The sequence below is a fragment of the Phascolarctos cinereus genome, unplaced genomic scaffold, assembly GCF_003287225.1.
Source record: "Phascolarctos cinereus isolate Bilbo 61053 unplaced genomic scaffold, phaCin_HiC Scaffold_4;HRSCAF=312, whole genome shotgun sequence".
NCBI classification, from domain to species: domain Eukaryota; kingdom Metazoa; phylum Chordata; class Mammalia; order Diprotodontia; family Phascolarctidae; genus Phascolarctos; species Phascolarctos cinereus.
In genome coordinates, this window is record NW_027555847.1 from 108,971,001 (window position 1) to 108,986,860 (window position 15,860).

A 15,860-nucleotide genomic window follows, 5' to 3' on the forward strand; every position below is an offset into this window, starting at 1 on the left:
TAATTCAACAAACATTTTGTGTGCAAGGCACAATGTTAGGTACTGTATTTACAAAGAGCAAAAATGAAACAGTATCTGTCTTCAAGGCACTTACATTCCCCAGGGGATTGGAGGGTGAGTGGGAAGACAACGTATACCAGAAAATTAAAAAAAAAAAACAAAATGACAAAGGAATTGCAAGACAGAGAGACAAATAATTGGGAGAGTGGAAGGGGCAAGTTTGATCAGAAGAAGCCTCATGTTGGAGGTGACACCTGAACCTTTAAAGGAAGCTAGGGATTTTAAATAGAATCCGTGTCTCTCTCCTCCCTCGTCCTTTTAATGTCAGGTGGTAAGGGCCTTGCAAAATCTCACTTTCAGGCTTTTTTTTTGAGGTTTGAAAAGGAAAAATAAAAAAAAAAATTAAAATGGAAAGGAAAAGTTAGGGAGATAGGCCTTGTGGAAAAGAGCAACACGAGAGCATAGATGAAGGATAATTGTGGAAATAACCACTTTTCTTCCATTTATAATCCCTCTCCACCAAACCAGAATAACTGGATTGAGTCACTTTAGGGCCAAAGTGATTAGAGCACTTACGTACTGAAATTCAGAACTTACCGATGGTGTCTTTCCTGGTCACTTCTGAGAGGAATATGATTTCAGGCCACTGCAGTAGTTTTTTCCAACTGTGTGTCTGAAGAAATCAAAGATCTTTCTCTTTCTACCTCCCATAAAACTTCCTGTTAGTGATAGTGGTGTTCCTAGATGAATGATACATGGAACTCTCATAATTGACGCTCTCCCCCCCCGTATTTACAACTGAAATGTCAGACTTGATAAAGGATGCTGCTTAGAGTCACGTTATGTGCTGATGGTATAAGGTGTCTGCTGATTTAAGAAGTGGAAGCTCCCCCTCCTTGGTGTGATTATAATTTAGCAATAGTTGGAGTAGTTTCATTATAGCTTCAGCAATTTGAAAATCCCCTTAATATTTTGGAGGGTAGACTTTGTTATGTCATATGCAAATATGAAATTTGATTTGAAATTAGGTTTGTGTTAAAGTGTCACACAAATGGAATATTTTTTATTTCTTTTCTTCAATCCAGGGAATGTTATTCTGTTCTGCAGATGACTCAGGGCAACAAAAAACAGAAGGAAACCTATTATCAATTTGAAGGGGGAGTGAAGCTTGGAATAGGAGCATTTAATTTGGTAGGATATATTTATATCTATACCAGAACCTTACTGTACGAAATGATGCCACCCTTTCTCTTTGATTCCACCTGGATTGCTGTGCACAGACAGGGCCAAGCGAGCCCGCAGGGCGGTACTGAAAGTTTTGCATCATCAGGCTTTTCACAGGTTTTCAGTACTTTCGTTGTTGCCCCTGCAAGGTTCAAAACCAAAAAAAGCTTAAAGGAATGAAAGTTGAGCATAGAATTTCAAGAAGCATGAGACTGGGAGTCAGAGCTTTTTCTTAATGAAAAATACTTGTTGCTTTGCTAATGAAAGTGGTTGAGAGAGTAGAGAAGGTTAAGAAGAGTGTGAAGAACTTAGGAGAGGTGATTGGAACAGAATGTCTGAATAGACCAGGTGTCCCAAAAGTCTTAATGCAGTTTAAAGTTATTAAAGCACAAAATTGTACTGAGACTTATGGGACATCCTGTCTGTATCTTTGGTACTATTTGGTAAGTCTTTGCATCAACCCAGGAAAGCCAGTTTTAAAGAAACTATGTTGGAAGTGGGCTTAGAATGAGAGGGCAGGTAATTAACATTCAGGCTAGTTGGAGAATAAGCATGTCCTGGGAAAGTTTATGATCTTGTATTTTTTTTCTGAGGTTCTTGGTTGTACATCTGCTTCAGTGAAAGAATTACTTGTATAACTGATCACCTCTTCTCTTGGTGGCATTCATTAATCTTCACTTAATTTTATTTTTTCATATTAATGAAAAGGCTTTGAGCCCCGTTAGACATTTTACAATTGTCTAATACTTCTTTATCCACTTTGTTCTTCTTTCAGATGCTATCTCTTTTACCAGCAAGAGTTCTCCGACTACTAGAATTTATTGGGTTTTCTGGCAACAGGGTATAAATTTAACTTTTAAGTATTCTCAAAGGGAAGATAAATCCCTTCTTCATAGAGCTTATCAACTTAGCAATTAAGATCAGTCAAAGGGATGTCAGTTATTGATCATATTTTTAGTAGTTGCACACGGTTGTTAATATGACATCTAGTACGGTGCCTAGTACATAGTAGGTGATTGAAAAATATTTTTGATTGATTAAATATGCAAACTAATCTTTTACCCCTTTAAAGCTAGGCTTCTATATAAAAATAATATTTTTGGCAATATGCTGATTTCAGATTATTCTAGGTGGTAAATAATTTCAAAAATACTTCTAAGGTTCAAACAATATATGATATACATGGCAACAGTACTTAACATACCCTTGCTCTTATATGTTGTATCACAACACTAAGTGAGAGAACCCTTTTCCCCCTGAATTTTATTAATTTTAGTGATGCTTATTATGTTTTTTTACTATAGGTATAGCTATTATAGGGTGTAATTGGTTTATGCATCATACCTCTCATCTAAATATTAAAAACGGTTGCCCCATTACAAAATATGTGTTCAAGAAAGCAAGCACAGAGAAACTTATTTCAATAAGTTTTAATTTCTTCATCACTTTATTTGTAGTGCTTGTCATATATATTGTGGTGGGAGGGGACACACACCAAAAGTCTTACGGCATTTTATAACTTTAATATCCATACTGTTCATATCTGTCTGAGAAACATTATTCTTCTGAAATGAGTATTGGTTTTCTCCCCTGAAACTGCTAAATCAATTAGTATAAAATACTTGTTAGACTTCCTTTATGCTTTCAAAAAACAAACGAAACAGAGTATTTTCTTTGTGTTAAAGAGTGACAAAAAATACATTATCATCATATAAAACAGCCATGGAAGCTATAAACGATATTGATGCAAACTGTGAAAGTGGTAGAAAAGAAGAGATTGATATTTTTAAATTTTTTGAATAGAAATGACTTGTAGTTTATTATGAAGATCTATAAAGCAGATAATTAGATTTTTGTTCTCTGCAGGAACTGGGCCTTGTACAGTTGCGAGAGGGTGCATCTGGATCCAGTTTGCGGTCTACACTGTGCAGTTTAACTTTACTCTTATTTCATACTTATGTCTCACTAGTCCTTGGTAAGGATTAAATTGCATTTTGACTTTGCTGAAAGTTGGTTATTTTTCATGAAGAGAGTAAAAATCATTGAGAAAAGTCAGTAAGGAGAAATAGCAGCAGATAAATATATCTTGTTAGATCTGTGTACTAAGACTGAGAAAGCATCATGGGAGTAAGCAGTTAAGTTTTAATCAGATGTGCATGTAGCCACGTGTGGTCTGAGAACAAGGGCTGTTTTATTTTTGGTTTTATGTCCCCCAGTACCTAGCATAGTACCTGGCACAGAGTAGGTGCTTAATATATGCTGATTGATTGATTAGATTGGTTTAGTCTTATTTGTAGTAATAAATGCCAGGCTTTTCTTGTAAAGGAGTCTACAAAGTGTTTGCATGCTTCTAATCACTTGATTTCTAGTTTTATGTTTTTGTTTTTTTTAAATTAGAGCTGCAAGCATAAAGTTGAAAGTGTGATGATCATGACTGCCAGTAAAACAAAAAAGAATCAGATTTAGAATTTAAGAGCAGCTTCCTACATTACTTTTAGTCATTCTGCCCTGAGAAAATCTTGCGCTAAAAAAGTCCAGTGATATTTATCTTATTTCCCAAATGGAAACTAATATGACACAATAATAAAGTTTTTCTCCTTTCATATGAAATTACCAGTTCATTAGGCATACATCTTTGCAGTAATGAAGTTTGAGGTGTAGGTTGTAAGCACATACTGTGTTCTGTGGAGACTGAGTGTTGTTTTTGTGTTTGTTGTGTGTTGAATTTCTAGGCACAGGAGAAGCCAATATTGAGGAAGCTGAGACTCTCCTTGAACCCTATCTCCAGAAGTTTCCAAATGTATGCTCAGTACTTTTACGTTGCTTTCCAGTCACAATTAGTCAACTAACTCTGGAGTTATTGAACAGATTTTTTTTTCTTTCTCTCCAGGGCTCTCTAATTTTGTTTTATTCTGCAAGAATAGAGCTACTCAAAGGGAATTTTGAAAAGGTAATTAATTTCAGATTTTACTTCATTACTTTTGATGTTAGTTTTTCCTTGACTTTTTTTTTGCCGCTCTGTAAGAAGTGGGGAGTGTGTGTGTGTGTGTGTGTGTGTGTGTGTGTGTGTGTGTGTGTGTGTGTGTGTGTGTGTGTGTTAGGAACACTTTTAATGAGCAGCCCAGGATAAGAAGTATAGGAGTACATGTACATAGATATGGAAATAGATTTCACTCAACAAAGAGACAGGAGGCAAACAGGAAAAGGGAGAAGGGGGGAACAAGAGGGAGGGTAGATTAAGGAGGGATTAGTACTAAGCAAAATAAACTCTTGACTAAAGATGTACAAAAACATTTATGGCTCTTTTTGTGGTGAAAAAGAATTGGAAACTGAGAGAGTGCCCATCAGTTGATGAATGACTGAAAAAGTCATACTGTATGATAGTGATGGAATCTATCATGCTATAAGAAGTAACATAAGAATTGGTTTCAGAGAAACTGGAAAGACATGTATGAGCTGGTTTAGAGTGAAGTGAGCTCAACTAGGTGAACAATTTATACAGTGACAGTAATGTTATAAAGACAGACAGCTTTGAAAGAATTAGGGACTCTGATCAGTGTAGTGACCATCTGCAATTCCAGAGAGCTCATGATAAAACCTGCTACCCAACTGCTGATAGAGAGGTAAAAGACAGTGCAGAATCAGACATTCTATAGGTTGTTTTTTTTTTCAGATATGGCTAATGTAGAAATTTATTTTGCTTAACTATATCTGTTTGTAGCAGGGATTTTGTTTTCCTTTCTTTCTCAATTGTGGGTGGAGTGTGAGAGGGAGAAAAGGCAGATTTTTGCTGATTGAAAAGATAAAGTTTAATTTAAAAAATAGTACTTGGCTGTATTGTTTCATTTAAGGAGAAGAAGCTGTTGTATTATTGAATGATTAAATGAGTGGTAGTTTTGTTCTTCTTGCACAAAATATTGTATGAATTTTCCCATTTATTATTTATACTGTTGTCTGATATCTACAGGATCATATTTATAACGTTTAATTGTAGGCACAGGTGATATTCCAAAACTGTATTAAATCTCAGGAAGAATGGAAACAGATTCATCACCTCTGTTACTGGGAACTGATGTGGTGTTATACATTCCAGCAAGAATGGCTTAAGGCATATCATTATGCTGATCTGCTTTGCAAAGAAAGTAGATGGTCCAAGGTAAGGAGAATGAGCACATTTACCTCTCGGGAGAATCACAGTGTATCCTTTTGTTTGGTTGGACATCATTTAATTGAGTAGTATGTCAAATCCTGGCTTCATACATGGAGTTGATAAAATCAGCTGATAATTATTGAGAACCAGCATGGAATGGTAGAAAGAGTACTTACCGACCATGGAGTCAAAATACCTGGGTATTCGACCTAGTTCTACCTCCTGCATTTTCTCATTGTTGAGGAAAAAATTGATTGTCTTTAAAAGAAACTTATAAATGTCTGGGAGCATCGATGTATTGTATTCTATTATTCTTTCACTGAAGTGAACTGTTATTTGTGTTTTAGAACAATTATTGGTTTAGCAGAGTCAATTGAAACTGGTCATTATTTCTCATTTGGTGATATTTTAAAATTTCCTGACAGTCTTTTCATTTCTATGTGGCTTCTGGAAAATTTGCACATTATTCTTGAAATGCAGTATTGTGGAAATTCCAGGAATTTAGAATTGCATTAAAATTGACTTCTTTTTCTTTTCTTTAAAGGCAACATATGTGTTTCAGAAAGCTGCAATCCTAAGTATGCTCCCAGATGAAGAGGTGAAGCCAACTGGAGAGAATATTGTGTCTCTGTTTAGGTAAAGAGGGTATTATCACTGCAACAGGAGGCCACTTTTTAGGGGCAGGCCCTATCTATCATTACACTGATATATCCCCTACCATGGATTTTTCTCCCCTTCCCTAGGACAATCCTTCATTTGGAGGAGGAACCTCTAACCTCTTTAGTGCAGTAAACAGAATCTTACTCCAAACCCTTAGCCTTGACCAAGAAAAAAAACCAAAGAAATTCAAAGAATCAAAATGTTTGTGTTCTGTTTCCTAATAGGGCTGCTGAATTCTTTCCTGCCTTTGGCTTTGTTTTCCTTCTTTCCTTTTTAACTTTATGTGGTCATTGTCCACGTGTATATAGATAGTTCAAGTTAGGCTGGTTTCACTTCGCATCACCTCTTATACATGTTTCTATGTTTCCTTGTATTCTTTATGTTTATAATTTTAATTTTGTTGTTGAATCATTTCAGTCATGTCTGATTCTTCATGACCCCATTTGGGGTTTTCTTGGCAAAGATACTAGAGTGGTTTTCCATTTCCTTCTCCAGCTCATTTTACAGATAAAGAAGCTCAGGCAAACAGAGTTAAGTGACTTGCCCAGGGTCACATGGCTAATAAGTTATAGCACCATAACATTTCATTACATTTTTCAGCTGTTTTTGCTATTACAAAGGGAGTACATACTCATATTTTTGTACACATGGGTCCTTTTTTACTTTTATTTTTTGATCTGGTTTTTGCAGTAGAATCCTAGCAGTGGAATTCCTAGGTACAGATCTATCAGTTTTGTGATTCTTATTGCAGTTTCTCTAATAGCACATTATGGGATTATAGATTTAGAGCTATAAGGTAGTTGACTAGTAATGTAATCCAAACCCTTCATTATAGATGAGAAGTTGAATGCCTTGTTCAAAGTTGCATAGGCAGTAAATTACAGAGCCAGAATTTAAACCATGATGGTCTGATTTAAATCCATGCTTTTTCCTTGTACTAACTCTGTGGCCCCTTTCCCTGCAGTCCTGCCAACATTAGTATTGATCATCATCATTATTATTTTTGCCATTCTCATGTGTATGATGATATCCTAAGATTGTCTTGAATAGCAGTTCTTGGATTATGGGTGAATTTGAACATTTTTTTCATGTGATTATTATTAGATTGTTTCTTAGATGATTATATTTTTACTCAAGTATTTTGGGGATTTGTTTTTCATCAGTGTGGGTCTTCCTTTTGCGTATACAGATCACATCCTTACTAGATATTTTAGGTGGTCTGTGATAATTAATGTGCTGGAAAATCCATCATCCTCCATCATATCCTCTGATGAGCCTCTCCAAACTTAGCCTAGGCTGGTCTCTATACGACACGCTCATGGAATCTGGTCTTGGGTCCTTTCTCAAATTCTTTCCAAATTGTAGGAACTGCTGGAGCTTGCTTTTGTAGCGTGTTGTATACACAGCTGTCAGTGACTCAGAATCAGATCAGTAGAGGGGAATTGACTATTATATTGGGCTTTAAGTTGCTTCAAGTAAAGCATTAAAAAAGGTTTTTGTGATTATGTTTTAAAACCATGGAATATTCTCTCTACACTGTCTTCCTCTAATGTCCTATCATAGCACTGAGCTTAGCTCTGCATTTTCTTTTCCCTCTTTTTTAAAAAATTTTCAGTAATGTTTCATTCATTTATCTAGTATTTATTTTTTCTGCCTCTTATCTCCCCTCCATCCTACTGGAAGGGAGAGAAAGAAATATAAAACCCTTGTTACATTGTTTATCATTCTTTGTTCTTGAAGAAGACCAAAATGACATCACTATGTTGGTGTCAAGGTACAGTGTGTCCAACTATGGCTGATCAGACCAATGTGAGCTTGGAAGGCTCTATCACAGGTCAGGAACAAATAACCCACATGAACATTTGGAGTGGATATGTCTCTAAATTTGCACATCTCATGAGCAACTGCAAATCTGCTTTGCTCATAGAGCATGGTGCCTTCTTTAATATGGGTGCACCATGTTGGGCAGTGCTTTGCCATTGTCTCTCATGTCAAGCAATCAGTTCCAAAGTTCTTCAGAGAGACCTTGAGAGTGTCCTTGTATTGCTTCTTCTGACTTCCATGTGTGTGCTTATTTTGTGTTGATTCTCCATAAAAATCTTTTGTACCATATAAGTACAGTATACTCAAGCAAAAAAAAAAGTCCCACATTGGCCACATCTGAAAATGTGTGTCTCATTCTGCTTGTTAACCCATCACTTATTTGTTATGAGATGGGCAGCAGTCTTCATCTTCATTCCTCTGGAATCATGGTTAATCATTGTGTTGAGTTTTAAGAAGCAGTCTTTCAGAATTGTTCGTTTTTATAATATTGATGTTATAGTATTAATCATTTTCCTGGTTCTGCTCACTTCACTCTGTATCAGTTTGTACAGGTCTTCTTAGGTTTCTCTGAAATTATCTTTATTAATTTCTTAAAGCATAGTAGTATTTCATTATCGTCATATATCCTAATTTGTTCAGCCCTTCAATCGATGGACACTCTTCTCCTCCATCACTCCCCCCCTCCTTAGTTTCTAGGTGTTTGTTACTACAAAAGCAGTTGTTATAAATATTTTTGTGATATAGGACATTCTTTCTTTGATCTCCTTGGAATATAGGTCTGGTAGTGGTATCTCTGGGACAAAGAGCATGCATGTAACATTTTGGGCATAGTTCCAAATTGCTCTCTGGAATGACTGGAGAAGTTCCCTCCACCAACAATGCATCATCATGCCCGTTTCCCTGCAGCCCCTCCACTCTGGGTCTGTGTTTTCCAAGACTTTGCTACTGTAGTTAACATCTGGCCAGGCTCATCACCAGGATGGCTTCAAGGTGATGAATCTTATAGCCACAGCAGCTCGCAGAGCAGATACCAGGCTAGAGGGAAATTGCTGCAGTGGTGGGAGTGCCTGCCCTAGGGAGTATTGAAGCCAAACAAGCATCCAGCCCATTCTTCTTCTGTGCCAGACCCTCTGCTGAGCACTGGCAAGGTTCAGAAGACAGCAGAAAGCAGTCCCTGGCCTTAAGGAGTGTACTTTCTTATGGGGAAGGCAGCAGGTAAATCACTAGATACGTGCAAGGTATATGCTGAGGAGATGAAAGTAATGTGAAAGAGAAACTACAAAGTAAAAAAAAATCTCCCAAGACTGCCCTATCTCTCTTCATTTGAGTGGTTCTGTTAATTCTGTGAAATCTTTTATAGCACAAGAAAATGATTTGTTGGGGGCAGCTAGGTGGTGCAGTAGATAGAACATGGCCCTGGAGTCAGGAGGATCTGAGTTCAAATTTGGCCTCAGACACATAACACTTACTAGCTGTGTGACTCTGGGCCAGTCTCTTAACCCCAATTCCCTCACCAAAAAAAAAAAAAAGGTCACTTTGAGAGGCTGAATATGTACGTTCTGCCTTTCCAGAGGCCTTCATTTCCTTAAGATTGATTGATATGAACTAAATAGATAATGATAGATAATAAATAACTTGGGCTTAAATTAGTTGACAAATACTCTTTTGAGCTGCTTTATTCTACAAATCTTTATTAGCTTTGCAGGTGAATGCAGTGGCTAATTCTGGTAGCTAATTCCCTCTCCTCTCATGACACATATATGGTCACATGAAGAAAATTCGAAATGATTTTTGAACCTTTTAGAAATTGCTGCTCTTTGTAAGGTCATAAGCAGATTGCTACCTGTAAAACTGTTTTTGATGTTAGAGACCTTAACACATTAAGTCAAATGATAGGACATAGACTTGCAGATATTTGTTTTTTAATTGTCTTTTTTTTTTTTTTTGTGGATTGGCAATTCTTACAGGCAGGTGGAGGGCTTGAAGCAGAGAATTGCTGGCAAATCTATCCCAACAGAGAAGTTTGCAGTGAGGAAGTCCCGGCGTTATTCCAGTGCAGCCTTTCCCGTAAAGCTGATATTACCTGCTCTGGTAAGCCAGAGCTTCTTTTTACTTGTTTGTGTCTGAAGACTAGAGTAAACTTGTATCTTAGCAGCAGCAAAAAATCATTTTCCATCTAATTTTTTCCTAGCAGTTCTATTCAATTTCACACATTTATAAAGGATTTCTATAACTTGCACATTTACATTCAGGTTTTTTTTTCTGTTTAAAAAAATTCAGGGATTTTCTTAATGGAAGCTACTCCCCAAAAGTAACTTCTCTTCACAAAATTATCACTTGTAACTTTAAAGCTTTAGTTTTTCTAAGGAGTTAAATTGCACACACAAAAAATGGAGAAATGCCAGCCATCAGCAGCAGTGCTGAGTTTAGGTCCTGTGGTTTTATTTTTATCTTGGGAATTGTAATGGGAAATCTTTTCTTCATGAGCTTTGTTTTAAGCATCTGGATTATCTCTTGTAAATTTAAATGTATACAGTTTATCTGGCTGGTACAATTTTGTTAGAAAGTGGTATCTGATCTGTACTTTTTTCATTTTTTATTTAGTCTGTCCTTTGTGAATTACTTTGGGAGCTGTTTGAGCTATATAAGTTAAATTGCATAGAATTGAGTACCCCTCTTAATTTTTAATATCTGTAAAGATGATCACACTTACTCTGTAGGTGTGAATTAAGGTTCACAAAGGACTTCCTCACAGCAGGCCTCTGGACAATATTGCATGTGTCAGTGTTGTTGTTATACAGATAAGGATATTGATGATGTTAAGATGTTAAGTTAAACTCAAGGTAATATAGGAAGTAGTTGAATGGAAGATGCAACCTCAGGTCCTCTAATTTCAGATCAGTAGCAAAGATGAATAGTTTTTCTTAATCCTGGTTAGATTTTTTTGTATGGCATTTTTCAGGAACAGCATAATATTGTAGTACCTTGTCATCCAACATGTGGCTTTACTGATCCCAGAAGTACAGGCTGCCTGAGATTTTTGGCTAAGTCATTTCCACCTAATCAGTTAGCACAAATTAGTCACTGCATGGTGTAGTTGAAAGCTAGAGTGCTAGACTTGGAGTTAGGAAGACCAGGTTCCAATCCCAACTTTAACACCTTCTTATAACCTTGGGTTAACCAATTGATTTCTTAGGATCTCAGTTTCCTCATCTATAAGATACTAATTTCAGTGATATGTGATGTTTATTTGTGTAGGTTCTCTTTCCTATGACAGATGGAAGCACTTTTATGACTTAATCAATGGTCTTAGAGAGCTGTTGTAATGAAAAAATTCATTACCCTGCAACTGCCTTGATGGTGAACCTCTTTGAACTTAGTCAGGCTGGTCCTCAGATGACAGACACAGTGTTCATCAAGGGGTCCCAACTCTAACCTTTTCCAGCTTGACTGGACCTGTCAGAGTTTATGCTCCTTTAGCTCTTGAGGACTGGGTGAGGATCTGAGACCCAGGTCACCTCCTAGGTTTTACTGCCGTCATTCACCATTGTGGAAGAAGGGAGAGATTTTCACTACCTTACTCACTGGGCTTTGAGAGAAACATGCTTTATACTCCTTATAACAATAAAGAAGTGGTCTTTTGGTGGGGGAGGGCCATTAGGGTCTACTCACCTCTGCAGTGTTTTAGTATCAAGCTATAATTCCTGAAATAATTAGTGTTTTTAATTGTACAAAGTTCAGCTGCACACACATGGATTTCTGATGATGGATTTTTTACTATTATTAGGTGTGGTGTGTGAGAAACACTTGTTGCCTTTATACTTTGAAGGGATTTTAAAAAGATTAGCTGGGATGGAACCTGCAGTACTCTCTAGATCTTTTAAAAATAGTACTTTTTAAAAATCAAAAACAGTACTATTAAAATAGACAGTGTTACAGTAAGATTTCGGGATGGTTCTTGGTGGTGTGTACTTCTGTCAGGAGTTTGAATATAAAGTAATATCACTGTTCAAATGATTTTTTCCTTTCAGAAGAAGATTGTTGTGTCCCCCTGCACCCCAACCCCACTTAATTCACTACATCTTGTTTTAACTGACTTTTTCATATTTTATTTAAAAAAAAATAGATGAGGCCAGAGTCATAACATGAGAATCATGGGATCATATATTTGGAGTTGGAATTAATCTTAGACATAATCCAGTCCTCCAACCCCCTTATTTTATAAATAAGGAAATTAAGAGCCAAGAAAGGTTGGTGGACTTATTTAGAGTCACATAGACAGATAAGTAGTAGGGCCAGGATTCAAACCCAGGTCCTAGGATTCTAAATCTTGCCCTTTTATTGTTGTAATATACAGTACCTTCCCAACAGTGTAAGAAGACAAGTATGGTGTGGGGACAGCCCTGGATTTGAAACAGCATCTTTCCTACTTAACTTCTCCATGTCCCCAGGCAACTCTTAAACAATAAAATGCAGAGAGGTCTTATAGCCAGGGCTAAATCTGAAATTTGAAATTAACCAGAATGCTCAGAGTTTTGTACATAGAGTCCTAAAATCTGTGTTCAAATCCTGGCTTTACCTAGATGACTTGGGAAAGTCACAAGGTCTCTGGATCTCAGGTTTTTGTTGTAGAATAGGGGTTGGGGGTGGGGGGGTGTCCCGTAGGCATTAAACTAGATAACCTCAGATGTCCCTTCAAACTTGAATTCTGTGATCCTCGTCCAGTCCTCAAGTTAAGTTACCTTTGCTCCATTTATGGTTTCCTTCTTTATTTAGTTTGTCTTAGTGGCCATTCCGCTTGCCACACCTGGGGGCAAGAATGGAGAGTGCCTCTTCTACGATATCTCTTCTGCTGTTTCTTCAGCTGTTGTAGCCACTGTGGCTGCTCACAGTTGCCAGACATAAGATTTTTTCCCCTTCTTGTTCTTGCATAGCTGAATTAAAGGTATGAGCTCATCCAAAACGTTTGACTTTTGACATTTGAAAAATCACTTGATTGTTGCTTTCATATTCTATGTAGTTTGATCAGAAATTATGACTAGAAAGTAACTGCAGAAAAACCTCAGTTAGTCATAGTGCTTTAGGACGGGGTCAGAAGATTACAGAATTCAAACATGAAGGGACTTCAGAGGTAATCTAGTGTAATCCTCTTCATTTTACAGTGAAAACATGAGACCCACAGGCACCATGTACAAAACTCTGGGCATTTTGCTTAATTTAAAATTCAGATTTACCCTGGAATATAGAACCCTTTGCAGTTTATTGTCTAAGAGCTGCCTGTGGACACTGAGAGGTAATTGACTTGTGCAGAATATGCTGTTTACCTGTATGTTAATTATCAACCTGTACGTTATTTCAGTGGTTTTTGTGTACAGTCTTTCTAAAATGTGCCCCTATTATAGTAAGGATCTAGTGGATGCTTGTTGATTGGTTGATTGATGTAACTGACTCTGCTTAGATGAAATACCCAAATATTCTAGCTTAAGTTTGGTAGAGGATACAGTGTAGGAGATTGGAATAAATGCATCCTGACTCTAGGGCATTCCCTGGAAGATGTTGGTCTTTATTCAGTTTCTGATGAAAGCTGTTTATTTGTAACTTTCCCCATGTTATAAAATTATAGTGTACCAGCCATAGCATACAAGGTATGACTTGCTGTATTAGATATGCATAATTATTGTTTCTAAAATAATTTTCTGAGTTGGATTCAGTATAGTTTTCAGTGCTGTGAGTGAAAATGATTTTTTTCCCTGCTGTTTTCTTCAAAGGCCTCTTTTCCAGTTTATCACTTCTCAATTTTAAATCTTTTCAGAGAATGTTACTTTTTTCTTTTCTTTAATTTTTTTTCCTACTTAGTGTTTATGTCCTTTAAGTATTCTCAGATAAAAAAGGGAAATATTTCTGGGAAGAAGCTCATTTGTTCTTCGTCAGAAAAAATTCTCATCTCTTGGCCTATTAAGTGTAACCTGCAGTGAGAGAGCATTAGTTTACATTTTCAGGAGCTGTCATTTAGCCATATGGTCTTTGAATAAACTAGTTTTCCACATATTGGATTACATTACTGGGCTGCAACATGTTTTAATGATATAAAAGAACATGAGCCCAATAAAATATTCCTAATGTTCATTTCAGTGAATTTCTTGGAAACATTTTATATAAACAACAGGCATACATTTTAAAAATGTGTTAAAAATCATCAACAGAAATCCAGATTATACAGAATCATTTATTATATAAGATCAGTTAAATATGATTCTTGCCTCTTTCCCTTCTTTCTCCCTCTAGGAAATGATGTACATCTGGAATGGTTTTACTGTAGTAGGCAAAAGGCCTGACCTCACAGAAAATCTCTTGATCACCATTGAAAAAGCAGAAACGGCTTTACACAATGAAACAAGTAAGTATGAAAGGTAAGAACATGAAAGCTGTACCTCTTTCTTTCTGTCTTTTCCACTTGTCCTTCTAGCTCATTTCCCAATGATTTCAATTTATATGTGTCATAGACAAACATTGGGAGAGAAGAGAAGAAACTGAAGTGAAGTTCTCCACAAGATTCTGCTTCATTTGTATTGCATGGAGCAATTGTTACTGGGTTAGAGTGCCACCAGCCAAATTTGCTTTAACCTAGATTCTGATTGTTTGTGATTTCCATGAAATCTTGTTGAAGTCTGTTAGAGAATCTTGGATTTCTGAAATGCAAAGGGAAATGTTTGTTTCCATATTGAGATATTATCAAAATTTAAATGTTTCTCCACTTTGGAAGGAGAGTTACCTGTTGTAAACTACTTCCATGTCTTAAGGAGTTGTCTTTGATAAATTCCATGGGTTGTTGCCTTCACATTCCAGCAGCCTCCGAATCATTTTTGTAATGCTACCAAAGTAAAGAGGTTACCATAAATACTAAGGCTATTATAACAGCATAACTACTTCGTACATGGCCATATATCACTTGGACATAAGATTTTATTGAAGTGGTCAATATCAAAGATAGTAAAAACCACAAATTCAAGAAATTATTGGGAAAAAAGTCATGATTTATAGATTGGAGCTGAATTGTAATCTGTCAGTGCAACTTCTTGGATGGTAAAGAGCAAAGGCACTTGAGGATCTCTGAGGGGGACACATCGGTTTGGTCCAAATTTCAGTTTATAATTTTCTTGACTGGAAAAAGTTACAACTAACTAGATCTGGTTCTATTTTGATAGATAGTAATAAATGTGGCTGTTTGGCTGATGAATGCTTTTCTCAGTCTTAAACTACATGAACCAAATGAAAATGGAAAGCTAGTGTATTTTCTCTTACTTCTCCTCTGATACTAAGTATGGCCCGTCTGATTTTGTTGTGCTTCTGGAAAGACTGACATCACTGCAAAAGCCCATGAGTAGACTAGTTATTGAGAAACTATGGGGAAATGTATTCCCATGGGAGACAGTGCTGCTTCAAGGCACGACAGTGGATGGACAACCTCTGCTCTTTTTGTGAAGCTTTTTCCTAGAATGTTATAGTCACAAAACAGTCACTGTTCTGCTATCTGCTATCTTTGTTAATCCCCTAACTTAGTACTTCCAAGTCCTAGCATGCCCCTATTCTTGTAATTCTGTACCTTCTCCAATTTATTCTTTTTTTTCTCAACTCAATTGTAAGACTATAAATTGATTAGCCATACTCTGAGTGAAAAGCATATCTATAAGACATATTTGAGTGTCAGTATTCCAGTTTTTCTCCTTATGTGCACAAGTAATAAAAGTGCCTTGGCTAAGCCAAGAAAATATAGAGTATTAAATTAATTCTTCAACATGAAGTACATTTTAAAAAATTATCATCAGTCAGTAAGCATTTATTAACACCTACTATGTGCCAGGTTCTGTGCTTTAGCACTGGGATACAAAGAAAGGCAAAAAGACAGTTCCTGCTCACTGACGGGGGTTGGGGGAATAGTATGCAAATACACACACACACACACACACACACACACACACACACACACACACACATACGGAGT

General features: G+C 36.6%; 1 protein-coding gene across 1 annotated transcript in view; it reads left to right on the top strand.

The window, feature by feature from the left end:
- The window catches only part of TTC39B (tetratricopeptide repeat domain 39B), a 137,824-nt gene that overhangs the window by 99,964 nt on the left and 22,000 nt on the right, over positions 1-15,860 (top strand). Inside the window, 9 exon segments of the mRNA XM_078152486.1 lie at positions 1,086-1,191; positions 2,000-2,065; positions 3,091-3,199; positions 3,957-4,024; positions 4,115-4,174; positions 5,219-5,380; positions 5,919-6,010; positions 9,826-9,949; positions 14,144-14,255. Of these exon segments, the coding sequence (XP_078008612.1) occupies positions 1,086-1,191; positions 2,000-2,065; positions 3,091-3,199; positions 3,957-4,024; positions 4,115-4,174; positions 5,219-5,380; positions 5,919-6,010; positions 9,826-9,949; positions 14,144-14,255 (899 nt within the window).